This window comes from Crocodylus siamensis, chromosome 3 (assembly GCF_052110815.1).
Source record: "Crocodylus siamensis isolate JL-2025a chromosome 3, ASM5211081v1, whole genome shotgun sequence".
Taxonomy (NCBI): domain Eukaryota; kingdom Metazoa; phylum Chordata; order Crocodylia; family Crocodylidae; genus Crocodylus; species Crocodylus siamensis.
In genome coordinates, this window is record NC_143397.1 from 158,939,814 (window position 1) to 158,963,706 (window position 23,893).

Sequence of the window (23,893 nt, forward strand, 5' to 3'; positions counted from 1 at the left end):
ATGAAAAGATGGGAATGCAGGGCTTTTTGGATGATTTATTGTCAGTGTCCTTTCTCAAGGAAGATAAAATGCCTGGAGAGAGATGCAGCCTACATGCTGACCTTGCTGAGATATGTCACGAGAGCAACAGGACCATGAAGCAAAACTCTCAAAAGGATACTAGTAACATATTTATGACTTGCTTCACCTTATTTAATAAAAAAATGGTTAGTGAGAATTACTGTCCTTCCCTACAAAAAAAGGTAACTTGGAAAAGTAGTAAGGACTATAAAATATTCAAAATTGTTGCTCTATATCTATGACAGTTATTTTTACAAAGAAGACCTCTGCGGTAGGTCAGCATGAAGTAAATCTAGTGTTTTAACAGATTTATTTATTTATTGTTTAATCAAGTGAGCAGGGTTACATCAAACAAAATATATATATTGAAAACTGCACACAGGGACACTGAATCTGTGAGCTACTAAACCTCATGTATTCACCAGTAGTACAACAGAACCAGATCCTTAAGTACTGAACACTTAATGTGCACATGATCAGATAAAAGATCAAATGAGAACTATAAAACCATAGTATAATGATGAGGTAAAAATGTATGTTTTACTTGCTACTTTTCAGAATGACATCCTTTGCACAATACAGCTTGTCCACCAAAGCTGGTGCTGTATAAACATAGCTTCAGTGATGGCACAGTGTTTGCTTGAGCCAGAATGCTGGCATTCTGCTTCTGTCCTTCCAATTGCTATGGAGGACTTTCCAAAGATGTTGCTGATGGTTCCAAGGCTTTCACGTGTTTCTGATAAGTTGCCCATAGAGCAGGGCAGGGATGACAACAGGCTGGTAGACGAGAAGCTTGGTTCATCAAAAGGTGATACTGGAGATGTCCAAAGGCAGCACTGACATAATTTATCTGGTATTGAATATTATCTTCTCTGTTTACCTTTTGGGAAAGACAAGTACTGACATAGCAGAAACGCTCAACATTCTTTAAGGACTGTTCTCTAATTGTAATATGTGGGGAAGCAGCTGGTTGGTGGGGCAGCTTGGTAAAATATCTTGGTTTTTATGAAGTTGACAGTGAATCCAAGCATTTCATAAGCTTCACAGAAATTGTTGAGGGTGACCTGGAGCTCTTCAGCTGAGTGTGCACAAAAATACAATTGTCAGCATCCTGAAGATCAGTAATAGAGATGTTGGTTAATGTAACCAGTTAATGTTAAAGAGATTCTTGTACATGAGATACTGGATGCTGATTCTGGATGGGAGTCTATTAGCAATGAGACAGCTAGCTCACTGAGGTGGCATAGCTTGATGGCTAGCAATGAGGTGGCATAGCTGTGATACGGTTGGAAAAAAGCACTGGAAGAATCATACTTCCTTGCTTGATTCCTGTTCTCATGGTGAAGTGTTCTGTTTCCAAGGCAGTGCTTAGGACAGTTGCTGTCATGTTGTCATTCTGGTGATGGTAACAGATTTTGGCAGGCATCCAAATCTCATAAGGCTCTTCTATGGGGCCTCTGTTTAATGAATCAGAGGTCGTAGTCAGGTCAGTGAAGGCTATGTAAAGAGTTATATGTTGCTTGCACCACTTCTTCTCAAGCTGCTGAACAACAAAGAACATGTCTATTGAACTCCTGAATAGTCTGAAAGCACCTTGGGACTCAGGTCGAATCTCCTTAGTGAGAGGTGTGAGCCTACCGAGGAGGTGGGCTTTGTCCGCCCACCACTTGTTCTTTTGCTCTAGAATTATTTTCTGGGTCTCTGCTTTAATATGGGGATAAGTTTCTTGCTTCAGTTTGGAGCTGATGTTATTCTGCAAAACTCTGAAGGCTCTGCTTTTTCTGACAAGAGCTTGAATTTCCTTATCATTTTCATGAAGCAGTCCTGATGGTTCTTTCTGAAGAAATGCAACGTTCTTTGCATGCCCCCTGAATGCTTGTCTTGATGTTCTCCCAATGATTAATGGTGTCAAGATCATCAGGGAGGTTAAAGAGTTTCTCATTAAGGTACTGCTGGAAATTGTTGCTTTTAGCAGAGCCTTTTAAGAACTCGCTATTGAACCTCTTCCTTGATTGCTTCTTTTTCCTTATGCCATTTTGGAGTGATACAAATGGACATGATGGAAAGTATCAATGATGATCAGTCCAGCAGTCATCTTCACTGGTTGTAGTTCTTGTGATATGGATGTCAACATAGAACAGCTTCTACAGTTATAATATAGCCAAATAAAACAAGCAAACTACCATGACGTGAGCCAGGATGGAGCTCTCGACATGTTAGCTACTCCATGGTAACTGTCCATACACCTGTTTTTACCCTGCAATAAATGCAAAATAATCTGTACCATTTTCATAGAGGGGCAACTACCATTTGCATTTGCTGTCAGGAAGAAGCATGTATACAAGCAGTTGATGCAGAGCATCTCATGCACTATAAATTTATATCGTCATATATTTGGTAGTAAAACTGCCAACCTAGCTAAGGTATCCAAAATACAGCATGTTTTCAGTAAAAGGCCCTTTAAAATATTCTTTATGTTTTCCAAAACATTGTATTTTGTAGTATTAACACGTATGTAACAGTAAGCAGTTGTGTTTTATATAACATTATAAACCTGCCCATTAGGAGAATTAATTTTTAATATAGTATTGCATGAATATTGCATTTTAAAATGGCATTTTTAAAGATAAATTTCTAAATAAATATGGGAAACAAAAAGTTCAAAAACAAATCAGTAACAAAGTTTTTATATGAAGTTAATATTTCAGTGGAACACAATAGAGAAATTCATCTTTGAAGCATATGGTGTTAATGAACATTATTACAGGCAGCTACATCAATTGTTAATTAATGTTGAAGATATTCTGTAGAATGTCTTCATGTCACCATTTACATGTTATACATAATGGGACATTGACTACTCTATTTTCAGTGTCTAAATAGGATAAAGAAATACAATATCTGAATTCTTGGAAAAGCACTGCATTGCCTAATGGCATGTCTATATAAACTCTGAACTAGGCCTGGGAATACTGTGGTGGAGCATGCTTTGACACATTCCTGCTTCGCACATGCCAAATGCCAATACAATATAATGTAGCCATGGTCTGAATGGCATCAGGCCTGCACCAATAAGTCTACCAAGACTGAGACCAGCAGCTGGTACACTCTGTGTGCCTTGTAAACAATGCCTACCTTCCATGTTTTCAGCCTGTAGAGCACCCAGAAATGGCCTGCCATGCTTAACTATAGCACTCCCTAGCATGATTGGGAGTAGATGTACCCTGACTTTCCAATTCCAAAACCTGCAGGAATCAATGATTCTTTTTAACTTCAAAGAACCTTGCATAAGGTTCTAAGATTCCTTTTTGTATATCTCCATGTCAATTTGAGTATCAATATTCAGGTGCATTGAAGCAGCCAAGCACCTCTGAAAATTGGACTGGTGGAGTAATTTAGTACATTAGGGGCATACCTACACAGGAAATTAATACAAAGCAATAAATTGTGGCACATGTTTATTGCCCCCCAGGCATGCCATTTATATCTGTGCCTGAAACTGCAGCATGTTAAGCTGGGTTGCAGAAGCCCTGGCTGGCAGGGGCCCTAAGGGATCAGCCTGCCAACCTGGGGTTGCTCCAGCTTGCTCAATGTGTTATGGAGGGGCTGTATGGGGCATGGGGTGCTTCAGTGCAGAGCTAGCTGGCAGGCAGCCCCTCCAGCATCTACACGTGTTGCTGTAGAGTAAAAAACTCCACAGCAAGGTAGTACTTGTATTTACAAATACTACCCTGCTGCAGAGTTTATTATTTTACTCCTGCCTAATAGCCCTGCAAGTGTAGATGTAAGATGTTTACTATGGAGCTAATTAGGCAACTCCACAGTAAATGTGTTGTGTAGGCACACCGTAGGAGCATATGCTCATTCAGACTGACCTGTACTAGGATTAAAAAGTAAATTTATTCCTTTAAAGAACTTGACGTTTGGCTTGCAAAAGGCTCCAGCAAGACTGGTAATCTTAACACTGGACTATATAGAAAACACAATGTGGACAAAGTAAATTGGACAGAGTCTAACCAGAAGGGCTCTGATCTATCATAGGATATTTTAACAACATCACTCTAGTACTAATATGAATCATGAAATCAAAGTTTGATTAAGCAGTACAAAACCATTACAGAAGGAGCAGCCACACAAGACAGGGAGAAGCAGCAATGAGTCTAACAGCACAGGGGCCTCAAACACTGGGGGACAGCACACCGGCATTTTGGCTCCTATGACTGCAGATTTGGTTTTCAGAAAGAAAGCAACCTCTACTTTCCCACTCCAAGACAACTAATGAGAGTTTTAGAATTAGGGGTGAGGGGAACTATGATATTGCAGGCAGCATTTGCAGGGGAGTCTGACAGTAAACATTTCAGAACCTAAATGTGGCTTGACTTTAGGAAAAGATTCAGGAAAGTGTGTTTTATTTTAACTGCTTTACCCAGCTATAATTATTTTCACAACTATAATGATTATTTAATCCTTCTGGAATATTTTTGTCCCCTAGGCACTAATGCTGTTATATTCTACTGGGTGGAAGGTGTAATCATAAAAACTTTTATTATATATTGATTAAGTTAGTGCAACTTTTTTTAGCATCTACAGATTGCACATTGAAAACATTTCTGTGCATTTGGGTATCCTTGATTAGTCAGGCATATTTTCCCAAGACAGCATATTTCCATAATACATTTTTATGCCACTAATAATTCACTGCTTAGGACAGCTGGAAAAATTAGAAGAATTTGTAGCAACCAACCCACAAATAACGATGAATTCCCTTGCAAATACAGACAAATTCCATTTATCCATATTCACTGCTGCCAACACCAAGGAAATAAGTATTGGTGCAGAGAAGCATGGTGGGGGAGGTTTACTGGGGGGGGGGTGAGGGGCTAAAAATAGCCTCTGGTTCCCGCCCCCCCCAAGCTCCCTGGCAAACTCACTGAGCCCCCTGATCCTGGCAAACTCACTCAGACCCCAGCAATCCTCTACAGACACCATCTGCCCTCATCTCTCCTGTACATGCCACCCACTCCCTATTCCAGCATGAATCCCACCAGCCCCACCATCTTCCTGTGGATGCTGCCTGCCCCCCCCCAACCCCTCTGCAGATGCTGCCTGTCTCCCCACCCTGTCTTGTCCTCATTGCCCTGCAGATGCTTCCTGCCTCCCCACCACCTTGTGGATCCCACCTGCCCCAATCCCCCTGATCACTCTCCTGATCCCCCCTGAACCTGCCTGCCCCCCATTTCCCCACCCTTTCTTGCTAGTCCCCCCATGCTGAGGTACCTTAGATCAGGTGGCCATTCTGAACCCAATCTAACCTCCATCTTACTGCCTGAATGGCTACAATTATCTTATGTGCTTATCTTTACCTTTATTAAGGGCCTTGTTCATGTAAATGAGCATCATGAATGAATTCTCTGGGGCACTGGTAAGGACATCCATTTTGACTTTACAAAGCACACCCCGTCTCATCTAACTTACAGGATCATACTGGCCAACCTGGCCTTTCAGGATCCTGAAAGATGACTTCTTACAGATTTATTGTACAAAAGGAGTCAATTTCATTTTAAAATTCTTCAATCTCATGAACTGACAGGGGTCACTTCAGTGTTATAAAATAAAATGGAGCCATTTTAAAAATAAATCACAAAAATAGAAACAAAAGGATGAAAATACCAAAAATGCCTGAAGCAAGTTTTCCTATTATTTTTTTATGGCAAGAATGAATAACCTCCAACAGCCGAAACCTATACCCAGATTTCAGTTTCCCGTAAGGTAAGTTGCTTTTTCAATGATGCAGAAAACAATACACAGAGAAAAAAATGATAAATTGCCTTAATATGCTCTTCAGTGTGCTTTAAATTTCCTTTTTTGTAAAATATAATAGTTGTTCAATAGGCTTTCCCTCAGGCAAAAAGGAATACCACATTGATTCAATATGGTATTCTGTTTAGTGAAGAATAACATTGTTCCAGATTTGTTTAAACAGCTTGTTTCCTTGTTGCAATATTATTTCCTCTTCACTGTCAGCTTGGTGTAAAAGGCCTAGTAATATTTAATTGACCTGCTACAAGGCAACTGTAGCACAGTTTCAGCTGAAAGACCATGGGAAAAAAAATTATGGACTAGATGACAGCATGGGAATAACATTTCAAAATTTAAAACTTAAATTTACAGACAGCTGCACATGAAGTGCTGTAATTTGATACATGAATTGCAGTGTTAAGCACAGAGCAATCCATGCAAACAGTTATATCAGTTCATGGGCATGTTGCTAGTCAGCTAATATTTTGTAAGCCTTATGGGTAACAGTGATGTACAAGAATGTTTTTCCAAATAGCCACTAAAATTTTAAAAAATAGAATCAAAATAGAAAATATTTTCTCTGTATTCCAGCTAGATAATTCAGTGTGCTGGGAAAGCTATTTGTCTTCCACGAGCTTCCTAGACCAGGCTTTTATGTCAAGACATTTATCAATGTATTTGCATAAGACATTGCCATCCTTTGGCCTTCTTTCTCTGTTCCAGATTATATTGTACATCAATGGCCAGGAATGTGTGTCACTTTCACGCATTAGCCCTTAGCTCAAAAAGTATTAAACTGATTTTTAAGATCAGAAGACTTCTCATGGAAAACTTCAAAAACATTATTTTAACCATCCATTTTCTATTAAAGTTTAAATAAAAATGTGACCGCTATTATCAAATGTGCATCATCTCCAGTTATTCCCCTTCTAGAAAGTTTGTAACATGACAGCAATTTGCATAGTAATGGATTAGGATTTTCATAATATTAAATAAGTTATTCATGTATGTGAGGAGCAAGTAAAAGGAGAGAACATTATGTACTAAGTAAAAGATCCTTTCAGACAAATTGTCCAATAAGAAAACTACAAGGGAGAGATGTACCTAAAATATTGCAATGCATAATTACAAAGGGAAAAAGGGCTTAAAGAAAAGTGCAAAATGAATTATATTTCTTATTACCTACACTGCACAACCATCCTACATGGCACTACAAAAAACAAATAGTGTTAGATGACTAACAGCATATCAGAAGGAGATTATGTATTTGTATATGGAGCTATACAGAAACTGCTGATAGGACTACTAACTTTCCCAAACTAACCATCTTTCAACAGAATTTCTGCACATTATCAGTAGTGAAGTAGCTATATAACTATGTGCTGCCAAGAGGTGTTAGCCATCTAGCTGGAATGAAGCTTCTTCAGCACATTCAGTCTCCAGCAGCTGGGGAACACTTAGCCCTTGCTGAGAACTTCTCTTTATGGAGGCATACACACCAATACTCCCATACCCTCTTATTGAAACATGTAGCCTCCAACTCTACTAAACTCTCCAACTCAAATATGGATTTCTGAAAGGAGCAGGTATTATGGGAGTACAGCAGATTTACTACAGTTATTATCTACTTTTTGAAGTGTGTGGTTAGCAGTAGAGACATTTTAAAAGTCCCTAATGACCAAGATGCCATGTTGCTTGATACTGCATGAGAAAAAAATTAAAATACTTATTAATGGAATCTCCAAGGGATTTTGAGCCATATAACAAGATTTCAACTCATTATTTTATGCATTGCTGTCTCTTTAACAAAAGAGTAGTGTACATTAGCAAGGCTTAACCTTTGTCAGGATTGTAGTAGTTGGATTTCTTTGTTATATTTATAAAATACATGGGCACATGTTAAAAAGAAGAGAACAGCTATCGATTTTACTGGGTGGTAAAAATATTTATATTACATGAAACAATGCTATTTCTCTGACCTTTCACAGTCTTCTCTGCTATACATCCATCTCTGCCAAGAACATACCACCATGTTTATTGGGATAATCTTGCATTTTAAGGCAAGCACTCAGGTTTTTATGGAAACAACCCACCAAAACCCCATAACATTTTCCATTGCAGAATAAGGCAACTAAGCGTCCTTCTTTGTCCAATACACCACATTAATTGTGGTTGTCGTAACAAAGTGGGGAAGTAAATTGTAAAGTGCTCTGGAATCATTGCAGAATGCCTTTTACTGTGGCCAAAACATTTTTATACTATCAAGATGTGATACAATAAATCTATTACAATGCCTAGTCCAACACCTAGGCAGTGCATTATAGTTTCCTATAATACATTACTCTTTACTGATACAAGGGACAGGCTAATTGCATCCAAATTTTGTTCTGGAGGAATGAGAAATGCACACATCATGACTTCAGGAAAACTATTTACTGGCCTTGCAGAGGTCCTTTTCAGGATGTGCCTTCAGAACATTTCATTCTGACAAATTACCTATCAAGTCAGTAACACTTCTGACAATATTAAGTAGTTTTCAATACATTTTCTACTATCATATCATAGAAAGTCACCTGAAACTCATTACATTGTTTGGCTTTAAAATTCTCTGGGATTGAATTCCCTGTGTTACCATGGGTGGATACTCTTGCATATCTCTTCATCAGATATTTTTCATTTTATTTACCTCTGATGCCAGCCCCATATCCTCTTGGAAATACAGTTCTATTTCTTTCCATTTTCAGCTGCCTGGTTCCTTGTGCATATATACAGGGCCAACTATCTGCTCAAGATTACTCTCCTATGAGCTTTCTTTCCCAAGCTCTCGCTTCCTTCTTTTTCAAACTATACCACAATTAATTTCTGTTTCCTGCCAACATGATGTCAGTACTTATCCCCTCCAAAAGTATTAGAGACTATGACTGCTCAGTGGTGAATACTGAACTGTGGTTACTGCTTTAGACATTAGACTGACATTTCACAAAGGCATAGACAGTCAGCATATACCCCACTCCCTGTCCACAGTTGTTTTTCCCCAGACTTGTAACTACAAGCTACAAAAGAACAACTATTACAAGGATATTCCCTTAGGGCATGAACACGTGAACAATCCTGTGTGAGTTAAAAGGGATAGGTTTTATTGTAAATCATATGCTCCACAGTCCCCATGTGCCTGCTTTTAACACAGAATAAGAGGAAGGTAAAGCACAGTAACTTACCATGGGGTAAGAATACATAAATGGGTACCGTCTGTGGAGCAACTGATGCTGATTAAAGCCTTGCACTGTCCCCTCCCCGCCCCCTCAGTCGCAACAGTACATTCATAACCTTGGATGCTGAGATGGCTGACCGAGAAAAAACAGTTATTAAAATAAGGCAACTTTGCACCCAAGTCTTGTAGCAAAAGTCTGTGAGCTACATGGTGAAAGGAAGTCAAACATATGCAAATAAGGTAAGACTTTGAGAAAGGGATGTTTTCTTTGAGAAGGCTGGGGAAATTGGACAGATTAAAGGACATGACCTGTCTAGAAAGCAGGCAGGTGAGTTTGGGTGCTAGGAGCTTCTTGAATTCCTTAAATAAATGGGGACCAATATTTTTGGCTAGAGTGCCACAAATTAGCTTGGCTCCCTCCCTGGGGACATGTAACAGTAGCACACCTTATACTGCTGCTACGTGTCCCCAGGGAATGCCCATGCCATACGCACTCTGGTGCATGGCATGTTACCCTGGGTGAGGTTGGGGAGGCTGCAGCCACAAACTGTGCTGGCCCCAGCAGCCTTGCCTGAGGTCCTATGGGTCTCTGAAAGCTGCAGTCATGGTGAACCTGCATCAGGGAGCCTGGCCAACAGTTGGAGCTTGGCTCCAGCGGCCAGGCTCCAGTTTTGGACGGTGCACTCTGTCGCTGTGTGTGCTTCCTTGCTTTTTTTAGGCAAGGGTTTTTTTGACTCCAGGATCTCCCCCAGGGTCAAAAAAGCCCCCCACTCAAATACTTCCCAGTACTCCACAGGAAAGTTGCTGTGTGGGGAGTCTCTGCATATGTGATGTTGCAGGTGAGTCCACGGCATCGCATATCACATATTCATGCTCATCTGGACGTAACCCCTAAGTGCAACTCCCCTGCTCAACCTGCCTTCTGGCATCCTGCACACAGATCTGGGGGCTCATGCCCCACAGGAGGTCTGCAGGGCTATGCCATATTCCTTTGGGGGACATGGGCCCCTGGATCTAAGTGTGGGGTGACAGCATGCTACCACTGCCAGCAAGTGATACTAATTTTGTTTTGAACAGTTTGAGGTGCAGTTTCACAAAATCCCCTGCACTTATCTCCTTGAAACTTGGAAGGGTTTATGACCCCAGAAAGGGCTACCATCTCATCAATTTCCACCTGAATCAGGCAAGAAATGACAAAGTTAAAGGCAGTTTTGTGATTTCCCAATATAGCCTATAACCGAAACAGCGTAGAAACTCTGAAACAGATTCGGCCAAATCAAAATGGGAGAGTGATCTGAAATACTGAAATGAATCACTGTCCCTCCAAAATGCCAGGTCCGAAACTGAAACAAAACATAGCTGTTTCACACAGCCCTACTAAGCATGTGAAGGAGGGGAAACGACTGGAAAGAAAGCAAGGACCAGCAGAGATGGCTGACACCAGATGTACGTCCTGCTTGGGGGTGGAGTAGAAAGTAAACTTCTGGATGTTGGAAATCACACTGTGCCAGTGAATGTGCCTTGCATACCACTGGGTATTTCAATTGGATATTGCCCTCAGCAGGCTACAGAATATAGTGTTGCCTGATTCTTTACTTCTTTACGGTATGATTTAATCCATTCTAATACAGACTAATTAGAAAACAAAACAAAATACATTATGTACAAAATACATTCCTTTAAAATAAAGTATAGAACAAAATCACCAAAAACAATAGGTTCAACTATCCATAGATATAAAATGTGAAAAATGTCAATCATTTCCTTTTTTATGTCCTTTCGACAAGGTATTTAGCAGAACTTGCAGATTTGTTGGAATCTGATATGGCCTTGAACTTGCAACCACTGAGCTGTCAAAAATGTGCCTTGGCACCCACTCCACTCCAGCCCGCCCAAATTTCAATGAAAAATTACATTTCCACCTGACAGCCCTTCCTTAATATCACCATCCAGACTCAAAGTGTTAAATGTGTCCATCACTTACCTACTTTTCAAATGATTAAGATGAGCCTGTAGATTGTTGTTGGCTTCTGTTTGCTCATCTAGAGATCGCTGTAGCTTTCGAATCTGATTTAATGAGTCATCGAGCTGAAAGCAAACAGACCCTGATTGGTTTCCAAATTTCTCAAAAAGATTTTCACTTTGAGTGTTACGATGGGCACCAGGAATATCCAGTAATATCTGAAGCGCAATTTAAAAAAAAAACAGTGCATATATGATAATACTACATCTGTATTAAAAACATAATAAGAGGATCAAAAATGAATAATGGTTCCTGATTTTTTCCCCTACTTCACCACACTCTGGGGAGGAAGAGGGATCTTACATTTTTGTTCCAAAAAATATACTGCCTGTATGCAAAACACATTATAGGGGTCAACTCACGTAACTGAAAATGTTAAATATTTGTAGATAGGTTTACAGAGAGAGTGGCAGTTCTAATTCTGTAATAGTTTTGTTCTAAATATAGGGTTCTTTCAGGACAATCTAGTCCATTTCTTAAGCTTTTTCACCCAGAATAATTTTAGGAGCCTTAGCAATAAATCATCTTTGTCAATGATAACTTAACAGCATCCCAGTGGCTTTTACTCTCTTAGCCTCTGATCAAGACATCATTCTCCTCAAACCACTGTGAAAGTCTTAATAGCTGAACTCAAGGGCCTTCCGTCATGATTTATTATTATTATTATTTCACGTTGTGAAATAAAGACTAAGAGAATTGGATGGGTGCTTATTGAAGATTTTACAGTTTAACATTCATAACTAGTGGGCTAACATTGTATTTTCTGTAATTTAGTTGCGTTCCCCTCCTCACCCCCATCCCTCTAACGTTAGTCCTCACTCAGGCGATTTGTATTTCCCTACTGGCTTTATCATCTTTTTTGGATTCACAATCCTAAACATCTACTAATAAAATTCCATCTATCTGGAAAATAATCAACACCCAATCGCAAATATAAGACAGTCCATAACTCCAGCCCTCAACTCATAAGTCTCCAAAATCCCAAGCAAACAGTTGAGTTTGTAACCTTTTTGGGACCCAATAGCTCAATGCCAAAAATTAATTATAATTTCTAAGTCCCTTCATCCAATCATCAGCTCTCTTTTATCTACACATGGAGAACTCAGACTTGATCATCTGTTAAGATCAACAATCACTATGGAATGGGGAGTAGGCAGTTTTGCAGGGTTTGCTTTTAAAAAGTTCAAAAAGTGCTGTAGCATCATAAGAATGAGTTCCCTAAAACTCATGTTTAGGGAACTCTAGTGCACATTAACTCATCCACACTAACTCATACTACTCTTAGTTCCCCCTAAAAGACCCTAGGTCAACTAGCTTAGCACATAATCATCAAAGAGGACTACTTGTCTTTATCTAAACTAGACATTTAGAACCAGTTCATTAGCCAACCTGTTCTAATGCCACCACATAATTTTCTGTGTAGAAAATTCAGGTGCATTGAACTGGGCTCAGGAACATGTCTACACATGCTCCTAGGTTGGAACCAAATTGAGCGCACCAGGAGCAGCTTAGTCCAGGGCTGTTCCTGCCTTGCTCTTTCCCCTGCCAGGGGGCACAGGGAGTCAGGCCTCAGCTCCAGGGGGTGGGGCAGGATTTGTCTCCAGCTCTGGGGCAACCTTGAGCTCTACATGTAAATGGTGATGTTTTATTGCACATTAATTTAGTCTAATGCACAGTAAAGTGCACATGTAGATATGCCCAATGTTATTAATTTAACTGTGTCTATGCACATTCATAAAGTTAAGTATGGGCTTAAGTCCAGATCTCCATTAAGTGACAATACCCATGTACAACTAAAGAATGTTGTAAGTTTTATATTAGCAGTGTAACTGGCCAGAGGTGCATGGGGTGTTTGAGGAGGGGTAGAACCTGTGTTTCTCAAATGGTGACACTTAAGGTGGTTTGGGATTACGGTCCTCACTTGCATCCAACTCTTACTAATGACTCTATGTGCCACACCTTGGGCAACCACTTTCACTAGCAGGCTGAACTTAGTAAGGGAGGACAGTTATTGTCATTAAGAGCTGTCCTCTGATTATCACAGTGGCGGCTGTGGTGAAAGGTTATTTCTCAATGACAAAGCTGGTGGATGAAGATGACAGTTACCATAACCAGTGCCTTGTGGACTACCTTGGGAGAGGTGCAGACTAAGGGAGTAAAATGGATTATCTTGGGAAAGGTGAAGGTTAAGGGACAGAAAAATGTGGAGTGGAGCTCCCAAGGCGATTAGTTAATTATTCAGTCTTCTTTCTGGCACCTCCTACAACTTTCCCGGCTCTGTATCTTATTGCTTCTACCTTTCCAATGGATAAGTTGGTAAAGTCAAAAGGGTGATTCTGATGCTTGGGTAAGTCCTGATCACCTAGCAATTGCCAAGGCTTTTGCACCCTGGAGGGGTTACTCCAGTTTCACCAATGTATTGAAACAAATGGGTGTCAACAGATACCAGTCATAAGCCATGGATCAATTGATGTAGACCCAGGTGCCAGGGCTGTCTCTGAAGAGATCATCATGCATCATTAGAAAACTACTGCTCACCTCAAGCTGGACAGTCCCAAGCCAATAAAGTGTCTTTTGCACCCCAATCCACTGCTTTAATGGGTTTTTGGAGCTTCAAGATTCAACTTGAAAGCAGACTGCTATCACATACCACCATCTACTCCAAGAATGCAAGGAAAAACCTTTCAATCCTAAACATTGGAAGCTACAATGTACATACAATGACTTCAGGTATATCTGATGACCTCCAAACCACTTATGACACATGCAAAGCTGCAGTCATTGATGCAGAACAGCTGAGACTGAATGTTGATGTTGTTGCTGTACAAGAGACCAGACTACCAGGAAAGGATGCCTTAAAGGGAAGAACTACACCTTTGTCTGGTGTGGGAAACAATCCAAAGAAATCAGAGAGTGTAGTGTCAGCTTTGCAGTCAAAAATAAGCTTTTTTTTTGCAATAGAACCCTCAAACAAAGGCTTTTAAAGATTAATGGTACTTCTCTCACTAGTGCCTCTGGTCCTGTCAGTCTCTTATGTGCATGTGCTCCCACTCTCACTGCTTCATTCAAAACAAAAGACTACTACTATGAGCTTAGTGCCTTATAATCAATATATTTCACCTAACAAAAAAATCCTCCTGCTCTGAGACTTCAATGCAAGGGTTAGTGCTGAGCACACTGCCTGGCCTCACTGTCTGGGCACCAATCGTGTCAGCAAAATGCCTGAAAACAGGCATTTGCTTCAGTTATGTTCATGCAATGAGCTATGTATAACAATTTTTTTCTTCAACGTGAAACCTCAACACAAAGTATCTTGGGGCCAACCATGATCTGGACACTGGTATCAACTTGACCTCATTATCACTTGCTCATGAGAATTCTGTGACTGACTCTGATACTGATCTTTCAACCACTACAGTCAAATTTCATCCCAGGAGATTGTACAAGAGCAAGAAACTCTTCTTACTATGAATAAATGCCACACAACTGAAAGCTGAAGACACATCATCTCAATTAATTAATTAAAACACTCTCTAGGGAACTAGCATATTTTAAGCCATGTAATACTGCTGAGGAGAAATGGGTTCAGCTCAAATGAACCATCTATCAAACTGCCTTGGACTCTTGTGGTATCTTGCATCGCAGCTCAAATGACTGGTTTAATCAGAACTCATCTGAAATGTTCCCACTCATAGAAAAGAAATGGTCAGCTCTCCTTAAATATAAGTGTGAGCCAAGCCACACCAACTTCCAGGCACTTTGAGAAATCCAGCAAAAGGTCAAACATACAGCAAAATGGTATGCAAATTATTATTGACCACAACTGTGCAAATGTATCCAAAAAGCTGCTGAATGAGGCGACATGCAAGCAATGTACAGGGGCATCAGGAAAGCCCTCAGGCCTGTTCCAAGGAAGACCATCCTTTTAAAATCCTCCACAGGTGAAGTCATCAATGACTGCAATAAGCAGATGAATCGATGGATTGAACATTACTCAGAACTCTGTTCTTGTGAAAATGTGGTCTGTGACTTCACTCTTGATGCACTTGAAGACCACTCAACCCTGACAGTGCTTGACCATGAACCTACCATAGACAAAGCAGAAAAAGCCACTGATCACCTTGCTTGTGGTAAAGCCTCAGGTGCAGATTGCATACCAGCTGAAGTTACTAAGTGTGGGAAATCCATCCTCCTCTTTCATCTGCATGAACTAATATGTATGTATGTGTTGGAAAGAAGGTGAAATGCAAAACTTTGGAATTCTTGGTTCAGAGATTATACCTTTTATTAGATCAACTAAGAAATTGCAAAAAAAACCCCCAAAAAACCAAAACCAAAAAAAAACCCCTTTTTCTTCAAGCTTTCAGGCTCACATGCCTTTCATCAGGCTCAGGGAAAATTAAAGATGGTAAAAAGTCCTCATAGGTAGGAAATAAACTTCATTTTTGCACAGAGGAAGCTGAAAAAAGGAAAGAAGGAGAAGTTCCTCAAGATATGAAGGATGCAAGCACTGTCGCTCTGTACAAAAAAAAAGGTGATACGAGTGAGTGCAATAACTATCATGGTATATCTTTACTTTGCATCACTAGGAAACTATTTGCCAAAGTTGCCCTGCTAAGACTGCAGACCCTTGTGGACAGAGTCTACAGAGTCCCAATGTGGTTTCAGATCTGGTAGATCCATGACAGATATGATATTCTCCCTGAGACAGCTACAAGAAAAGTGCTGTGAACACAGGAAATCTCACCAAAACTTTTGTTCTTGTCAGCAAAGATGGCTTGTTCTGAATCCTGAAGACTGGCTGCCCTCTTAAGAATCATCAAGTCCTTCTACATGGGTATGCAGGGAATGGTACTGTTAAATGGGTCATGTCTGGTAGAATTTGAAATCAAGAGTGGTGTCAAACAGGGCTATGTCCTAGCTCCCATGTTTTTTTGTGATTTTCTTCACTGTCTTACTCAAATACATATTCAGTGGCTGTTCAGATGGAGTATACCTTCAGACCAGACCCAATGGGAAACCTTCAGACAACCTTGCTTGCCTCAAAGCAAAAACAGAAACCCAAGAAGTTCTTGTCTGTGAAATGCTCTTTGCTGATGACCCAGCAATTGTTAGTCATTCAGAAGCAGGACTGCAAAGTCTCATGGATCACGTTTCTCATGCTTGTGATGATTTCAGTCTGACCATTAGCTTAAAGAAGACAGTAGTCATGGGTTAGCAAGTTGACTGCTTTCCCAAAATTAATGCTTGCATTGGAAAGGCAAGTAATGCCATGGCTAAACTTCAAATGAGAGTTTGGAAAAACAGAGTGCTCATTCTGATGACAAGATGTCCATCTACAGTGTTTGTATACTTAGCTCTTTATTGTATGGCAGGGAACATGGTCTTCTTGTACCAGGGAAGAAAGAAAATTGAACAATTTCCATCTTTGATGTCTGTGCCATTTCCTAGGTATAACATGGCATGACCAAATCTGCAACTTTGCTGTTCTGGAATGGGCCAAGATACCTGGTATCTTTGTGCTAGAGACAGAGATGCCTCCACAGGTTAGGACAAGTGAACTGCATGAGAGCCAGCTGAATCCTCAAGGACATACTCTATGGCAAGGATGGGGAATCTCTGGGCTGCCGGTCGGCCAGAGACTCTATTTCCCAGTTACCCCTGCCCGCATGGCTTGTGTCAGTCTCCATGGAGACCCCAGCTTCAGCCATGCTGGCAGTGCATATGGCAGAGCACCACAAGGGAAATGGAGTCCCTAGCCAACTCAAAAAAAGAAGTTTACTGCTGCAAGGAGCTAGAGCAGAGCTGCATGCAAGCCCCTGCCTGGAGCATGCAGGCTATAGATCACAGCTTTGCCCTGGCTCTGCAGTAAACTTCCTTTTTTTTTTTTTTTTTTCTTTTGGAGGTGGCTAGGGACTCCATTTCCCAGCAGCTCCAGAGCAGCCCCCCACAGTGGCATGGCTGAGGCTGGGATCTCCACGGAGACTGGCACAAGGCAGGTGAGCAGGGGCGGCTGCCTGTGGGCCTGAGGTTCCCTATCCCTGCTCAACGGTGAGCTGGCCACTGGAAAATACCAGTCCTGGAAGGTGGCAAGTGATTTTTCAGGATCAATCCTTTATTTTACTGTACTGTGAGAACTGTAAATAACCTGAATGGTGCCGGGTACTTACCTGTAACCTAGAGTATTGATGAGACCAGCTTGAACAGCAGTTTGCAGCCCCGTTGTGCAACTTTTCTGGCCAACACAACAGACAACACAGCACATTTTTAAATTGGAGAGTCAACCTTCATATAATTTGTCACGGTGTATGTAGGCTTCTGTGGAATTTGGAAGCTCACTGCTGCCAATTATCCTCCTTAGACTGCCTCATAATCTTACAGAAGCAAAATTTCTGAAGAGTGGACAGGCAGGATTTAATTTTTCAGGTGGTTTGTTTTTAAAGGCAGAGAAAAGACAGCAAGTTGCTCTTCAACAAAGGAATTATTTTAAACATTGATTCTATTGAATTCAATGGGATTAGGATTTGGATCAAAAGGAAAATGTAGTGAGGGCAGTACTTATAGAGACTCAAAATGAAATACTGCTCAGGGTGACATCAGTGGCAATGATTCAACTTAATTCAATGGGGGATCAGGATTTTATCCCTACTGTCAAAGAATCCAGGCAGCAAGATATGTAAAACAGACATTCTCTCTGTTTGATTTTGATCTTGACTGTAACCCAAGTTAAAATTTAATTAGCAAGTCCAGTCTTCACTCTTTTTATTTGGTCTTATAGGAATGGATGAATAAATCTAAAAGCATTAGAGAGTAGGTTTTTTCAGTATTTCTAAATAAGGAGTTCTTTTCTTAACTACTTCAGTACTTGGAAAAAAGTGGAAAGAGTTAGAACAAAAGCTGAAAAAAAGCTGTGGACAGCCCACACACCGTTTTGTTGATGTCTGCAAGAAAAACCTTTGTGAGCTGTACATTGATGGCCAACACTGGGAATCAATCACTTCAGGCTGCTGTGAGTGGAAAGTCACAATTCACAATTACTTGCTAGATAACAAGATCTGATTAAACATACTCATGGCCTGACCACCATATAATATGGTATTCGGGGTTAGATCTCTCAATTCATCCTGCTGGAGTTGTTCCATTTTGTAAAAAATAATTAAATAGTCATTGTCCCAGAATGAGAATGTACTAACCACTAAGCTAATAAATTAGTTACTGGGAGGAAGGAGAGCTGAGGTCCAGTTGCTGCTTCAGTGAATTTTTAATTATTTATGAAAAGTTGAACATAATCTACCTGTTGATTAGGCTGCCTCCTGGGAGGAAGGAACTGAGAATTCAAATCTTCCTGGACAGAGGAAGTAAACCTGGGACTGCATCCCAAATGCCTTTACCATAAGATTGTTAGATAACATAGAATCCCATAGTCTTCTCCTCTTCCTCTATTACTTGTGGGCATACAGCCCGCATACAGCCCTAAAAAAGGTGTTTTCCCTTCCACACTGAAACTATTTGGTTAACTTAGATCGAAATCATAAATATTCTTTCAACAAACAAAAATGTGCAGGGTTTTTTTGGACAAATTTACACTTCACAAAAAATGATACCAGAGTTAAAAATGCTACCACAGGGCTGCCCAAAACATGGATTTTGAGGCAAATATAACTTGAAAAAATATATTCTGATAATTTATTATGATATTTCAACATTTGTTGTCATTCAAAATTGGGACAAAAAGGTTGAAACATGAAATTTTCACATGGAATGGAAAGTTCTCAAAAATTTTCAGCATTGAAAGAGAAACATTTTCATACACCATAATGTAAATATTTTTTCAGTTTATTGAACTGATACTTTGTGCTTTATTTCAAGTCAGCTCAACATTAACTGCATTTCTTTATTGGCACTTGAGAGTTGTAGTTTGGGTTCTTGATGCCCCCATTTCTCCTCTGTGGGTTTGGCGTGCTGATCAGACTTTCTCTCTCATGATGTACCTGCAAACAAACAAGTTCCTTGATGTATCACAGTGAGTGGTGTCAAGGGACACTGAATTGCATTAGTGGGTGTGCAGTCCGGACAGACGGTCTGGTCCACAGGCAAAATGGAGGCATCAGCTTTTTCATACAATTCTCATCAGGCATTGAGCCATTTTTGTTGTAATTTTATGTGGGTTGGCTTTGCAGAAATGAAGGGCTAAGTTAGAACAGGTATCCAGGTTGTAGCCATGTTGGTCTAGAGGAAAAAGCAATCAAGGCTCGTGGTAGAAGTGATATCTTTTATTAGACCAACTGCTCCTTGTTCAAGGTAATTTGCATCATCACAGAGCTTCACAAGAAAGCTCAGAGACAACTCACCAGCTAAGAACTGTCTGCCCAGAGAAGTATTCCATATACTGACTCTTCTGTGAAATCCTATGAAATATGAACTTTCATTTGTACCAGGAGAACTTTTACCATCTTTTCTCTATTGCCTGATGAAAGGTGTTTGTGCTCGAAACCTTGCAATTAAAGAATTTTTTTGCAAAAATCTAGTTGGTTTAATAAAAGATATCACCTGCACCACGAGCCCTGATGAGTTACAACAGGATACTATTAAGTTTACTTTCTGAAACTGTCGTCCCCCCATCAATGATGTTTAACAATTCTGCTCCTCCTGAAAACATTGGTAATCCACACAGCCTCATCATTGTTAAAAATGGTCCTTCATCTGTTCTCTTGTGTAGACTAAAAGGATGGAGGATCTACTGGGAAGACTTTGAGAATGTGCATCAGGAAAATTATTTCAACTTGGCAATCAGATTCAAACATCTTAGGTTTAGACATAGAAACACAGTCATACAAAGGACAGCTGCTGGCTTTTTTCCTATGTAACGATGAGAATGACCTTTTCTTTCTTCTTCTGGATCTTTGCATTATTCTTCCTAAGATAAGGAAAACAGACTGGGTCTTGTTCTAGGCAGAACATCTGCTCTCAGTGATCCTTGTTGTCCTTCCTGGTAAAGAAGAGTCTAATTTTTATGTTTTGATTAGCTCTGATGTGAAAGGGCTCACATAGTTTACAGTGTGCATATGAAGGAAAAAAGGTATGGTACTGCTGTACCTCCTGCCATACACAATAGCAGTATTGGTCATAATTGTCACATGCATTAACAATATGGCAAGAGAAAGCTCGCTCTTGTGCCCTCTCCTGTGCTCTCAGAGTTTGCTTGTGATTTATTGTTTACATGAGGAGACCATGGTTGTCAGTCATAGGGTCCATCCTCAAGGTTTGGTAGGCATAATAAAAGCAGTCTAAGGTGATACACATACTTAGCAACACCATGAGAAAAACTATTTTCTACTAGGAACTGAAAAAAAGCATTCAATAGTGTTTAGTAATAATTAAAATCAAGGGGAATGAATACTATTTATTTTCAAGAGCTGGGAATGACCATGTAGCTTACAAATGAGAAGTAGCAAAAGAGCTATTGGTGAGTACTCTTTAATTCTCCCAGAGAAGTGGAAATACTCTGTTTAAAAGAAAAAAAGAATGAAATAGGCTTGGTGACATTTAAATATAAGGCAAGTCTCTAAATATTCAAAAGTTCAGGATTTAAAGCTTTGGTGCAAAGCAGTGATGTTATGAAAAACTTCCTGGACTATAAATAAAGCAGAAATGCAGGCTAGACGTTTGAGAATACCACATTATTTTGTATCATGTCCCTTCATGCCAAGGCTTCCTAAAAAAGCTTTATACAACTAGATAGGTGTGCACTACTGACAAGTATACCTCTTTGGGATAGAAGATTGCTTGGCAAGCCACTAAAATATACACAATATAATGGGAGAGCATAGGCATCCCAACACTCACTTTTACAAAGGTTCATAAAGTGCAGTGAAGTCTGTATTAAAAGGTCACATCCAGTTTCTTTCTCTCCAAACACCCCGTTAGTCTTTATCATTTAACAAATCTCCCCATAGGTTAGTAGTCATATTTATCTTACTCATTACATTTGCATAAATGGCAAAGGTGATATTTGTAGGAAGGGGAACATGGGGTAATCAAGTCTTTTGAGATGAAGCATTTTTAATGTTTTGCGGTTAAAAGGCCTCAATGAAGGGGAGGAATAATGTGCAAGGATTTTTTTTGCACAGCATATACAAAGCAGCTCATTATATCTGCAACTTTGTGTTATTTCTCATAAATTTGCATTCACTCTGGGACAACAACATCAAATCTGCAGAGAATCTCACTAAGTACCGTATCAATAAGTTTATAGTCAACAAAAGCCACAAAAATGAGTCTTGTTAGCAGAGTCCCTAAGAAATAATAAAACATCTCCCAGACAGATGGTTCAGTCCCAGCAACAGAGTCAAGAGAATAAAACTCAGTAAAAGTAGAGTAATTAAGAGAACTGCAGATATGTCACTATCTCTCCTATTTATGACCTCTGAAATCCCTGAAGTTATAGAGAGAATTTCTGAACAATCACAGATAAAATGGTTCAAGCTGTCTGCCTGTTTGTTCACTCATTTATGCATCATATAATTTACTTCCTTAATAAATGTAGTCATCAGATGCCAAGCAAAGGCTTTCTTGATTCTGTTTCCATGAACTGTTCCAAAAGCATGCACATCCATAGCACTGTACAGATAGATACTAGGCACAGGGGGCCTCAGAATTCAAATAAATACATTTAAGACAGTGGCTTTGTTTTGAGAAGCTACTTAACCATGTCCTAACCAAAGATGTCAGTGTGGTAGGAAGTCAAAATAAAAATCTGAAGAACAAAACATAGAACGATAGGTTAGAGAGTTTACTATTTAGAGTTTTTAAAAGGCTTAGCCTTATATCAACTATGATACAAAAACCTTGCAAACAAGTCTCTGGAACCTGGATGCATCTCCTCTCCTCAAGGTCCTTTTAGAGTTTAACTCTACATAGAAAGGGGTTTTTTTGTCACTCTGCTTTGAAAGCCCAATAGTGAAAAGTTTGAGTAGTGGGGAAGAGAGTATCCTGAACAGCTTCAACTAGAAGGGAAGATCCTGAGCAAAATCGACATACTTCAATTGCCTTCAGTGGGTATGTGACAATTTATACCAGCTAAAGGTCTGCTTCAGAGTCTTAAGTAAAATTGATCTTTCCTGAAATTAGAAGAAAAAATATATGATTAGCATGGACAATTTTTTGTAGAATATGAAAAAGAGCATTTCTAAGACAATGAAATGGCTATGACAGGTTCTTGGTAAATCTAGAATTAGTTCCAGTTAGATTGGTAATTAATTCTCTTAAAGGAATTGTTTTTAAAAACACATTTGTGCATATACACATATACTAGTTTTTTTCTTTTGTTCACATATATTCATCTCTTGTTTTCATAATTGTCTTCCTTTATTGTTTATTTGGATTTCTTACATTGCTTCCATCACATTCTATGCTAGATTTTTCGTAATTTTATCTTATCTTGCATCTGCTGTTCCTAACTGTAAAAAAGACATGAGGAAAGCAATCTAATGGTAATGCTTTCTGAAACATGTTTCTACTTCATCAGTAAAAACTTACAATGCTGTATCCATGAATGAAAGGTATGAGTCATCAGGAGCTGTCATGTTGTCCCATGAACTACCCTTTCATTTGATCGGTTTTTTGATCAGTGGATGGTGGCTGTTTTAATGGCATTCTATGTCATTTATACAATGTAAGCCTCTAAAGATCCAGAAAACCTTTATGTATATAACTATTTATGAATAACTCTAAATTCTTCAGGATACATGATATATATTTTGTGTATAAGTGTAAAACTGCCTAGGCTTAATATGGGTACTCCTTTAAGTCAAACAATAATGTCATAGACAGACACTATTGAATAACATAGTTAGGCTAGCTTGTTACATTTAATGCTTTGAAGTTGCACTGTTTATACTATTGTTTATATTTTATCCTTATTTAATCATTACTTAAGTTTTGTCCTTATTAACTTTTTTGTTTTTATTATTAGCTAGCTTTGAGCTGTTTTTGTAGAGCTCATAGGTGCTCATTATATTATATCTTTTCTTTTTTCATCATTGTGAGATGTTCTTTTAACATAACATAGCAATGGCCTTGTTACCATCTCCAATTAACTGAACTTGGCACTTAGCAGCTGAATCACAGGGATGAAAGGACTGGAAAGGTAATAAGGGAGACCAATGGACAATGGCCAAAGTAAGACACTGGAAAAAGACCAAATTAAGAGGTGTGCTTGTAATGGGCTTGTTAGACATGCTCACGGGATAAAAACATGCTCACGGGATAAAAGATGGACAGTATGATGACTGCAGAGAGACCAGTACAAAAGCAAAGAGCCATCAAAGAAGTGAAGTTGAAGAAACACATAAAAGGGGGGAGCAAGAAAGTTCATCATCTTTGTCATAAATCCAGCCTTCAATACCTGTATGGACCATCCCAGCCCATGCTGTATCCTTTGCTTCCAGGAACTGAGTGGCCATCTTTTCTGTGGCGCAAAGTAACATCTGGGATCGGGTGAGATTATTGTACTGAATGCTTTTCTCTTTTTTAATATAGAAACTGCTAAGATAATACTTGTTGCATGAATAAAGTTAGATTTTGATTTTAGGACACCGAGTTATCTAAGTTATTGAACTTTAAGACACTGAGTTGTCTGCATTTAAGTGAAACTTTGATTTTAGGACACAGAGTTGTCTTCATTCATATTTCACGTTCCATTTAAGGGTTAATTGTGCTTTAATGATCCCTAAGCACTATTCTGTTGACAGTCATGCTAACAGACATCACTTCACAGTCACCCACACCAGAAGTATAAC

General features: G+C 39.5%; 1 protein-coding gene across 2 annotated transcripts in view; it reads right to left on the reverse strand.

Moving 5' to 3' along the window:
* CCDC102B (coiled-coil domain containing 102B) overlaps positions 1-23,893 on the reverse strand; it is a 390,603-nt gene that overhangs the window by 95,170 nt on the left and 271,540 nt on the right. The window contains exon 7 of one of the 2 annotated variants that reach the window (XM_090037300.1): positions 11,055-11,158. In XM_090037300.1, the coding sequence (XP_089893426.1) occupies positions 11,055-11,158 (104 nt within the window). The remainder of the gene's footprint in view (positions 1-11,054; positions 11,159-23,893) is intronic. The other variant, XM_090037301.1, reaches the window with a different exon arrangement.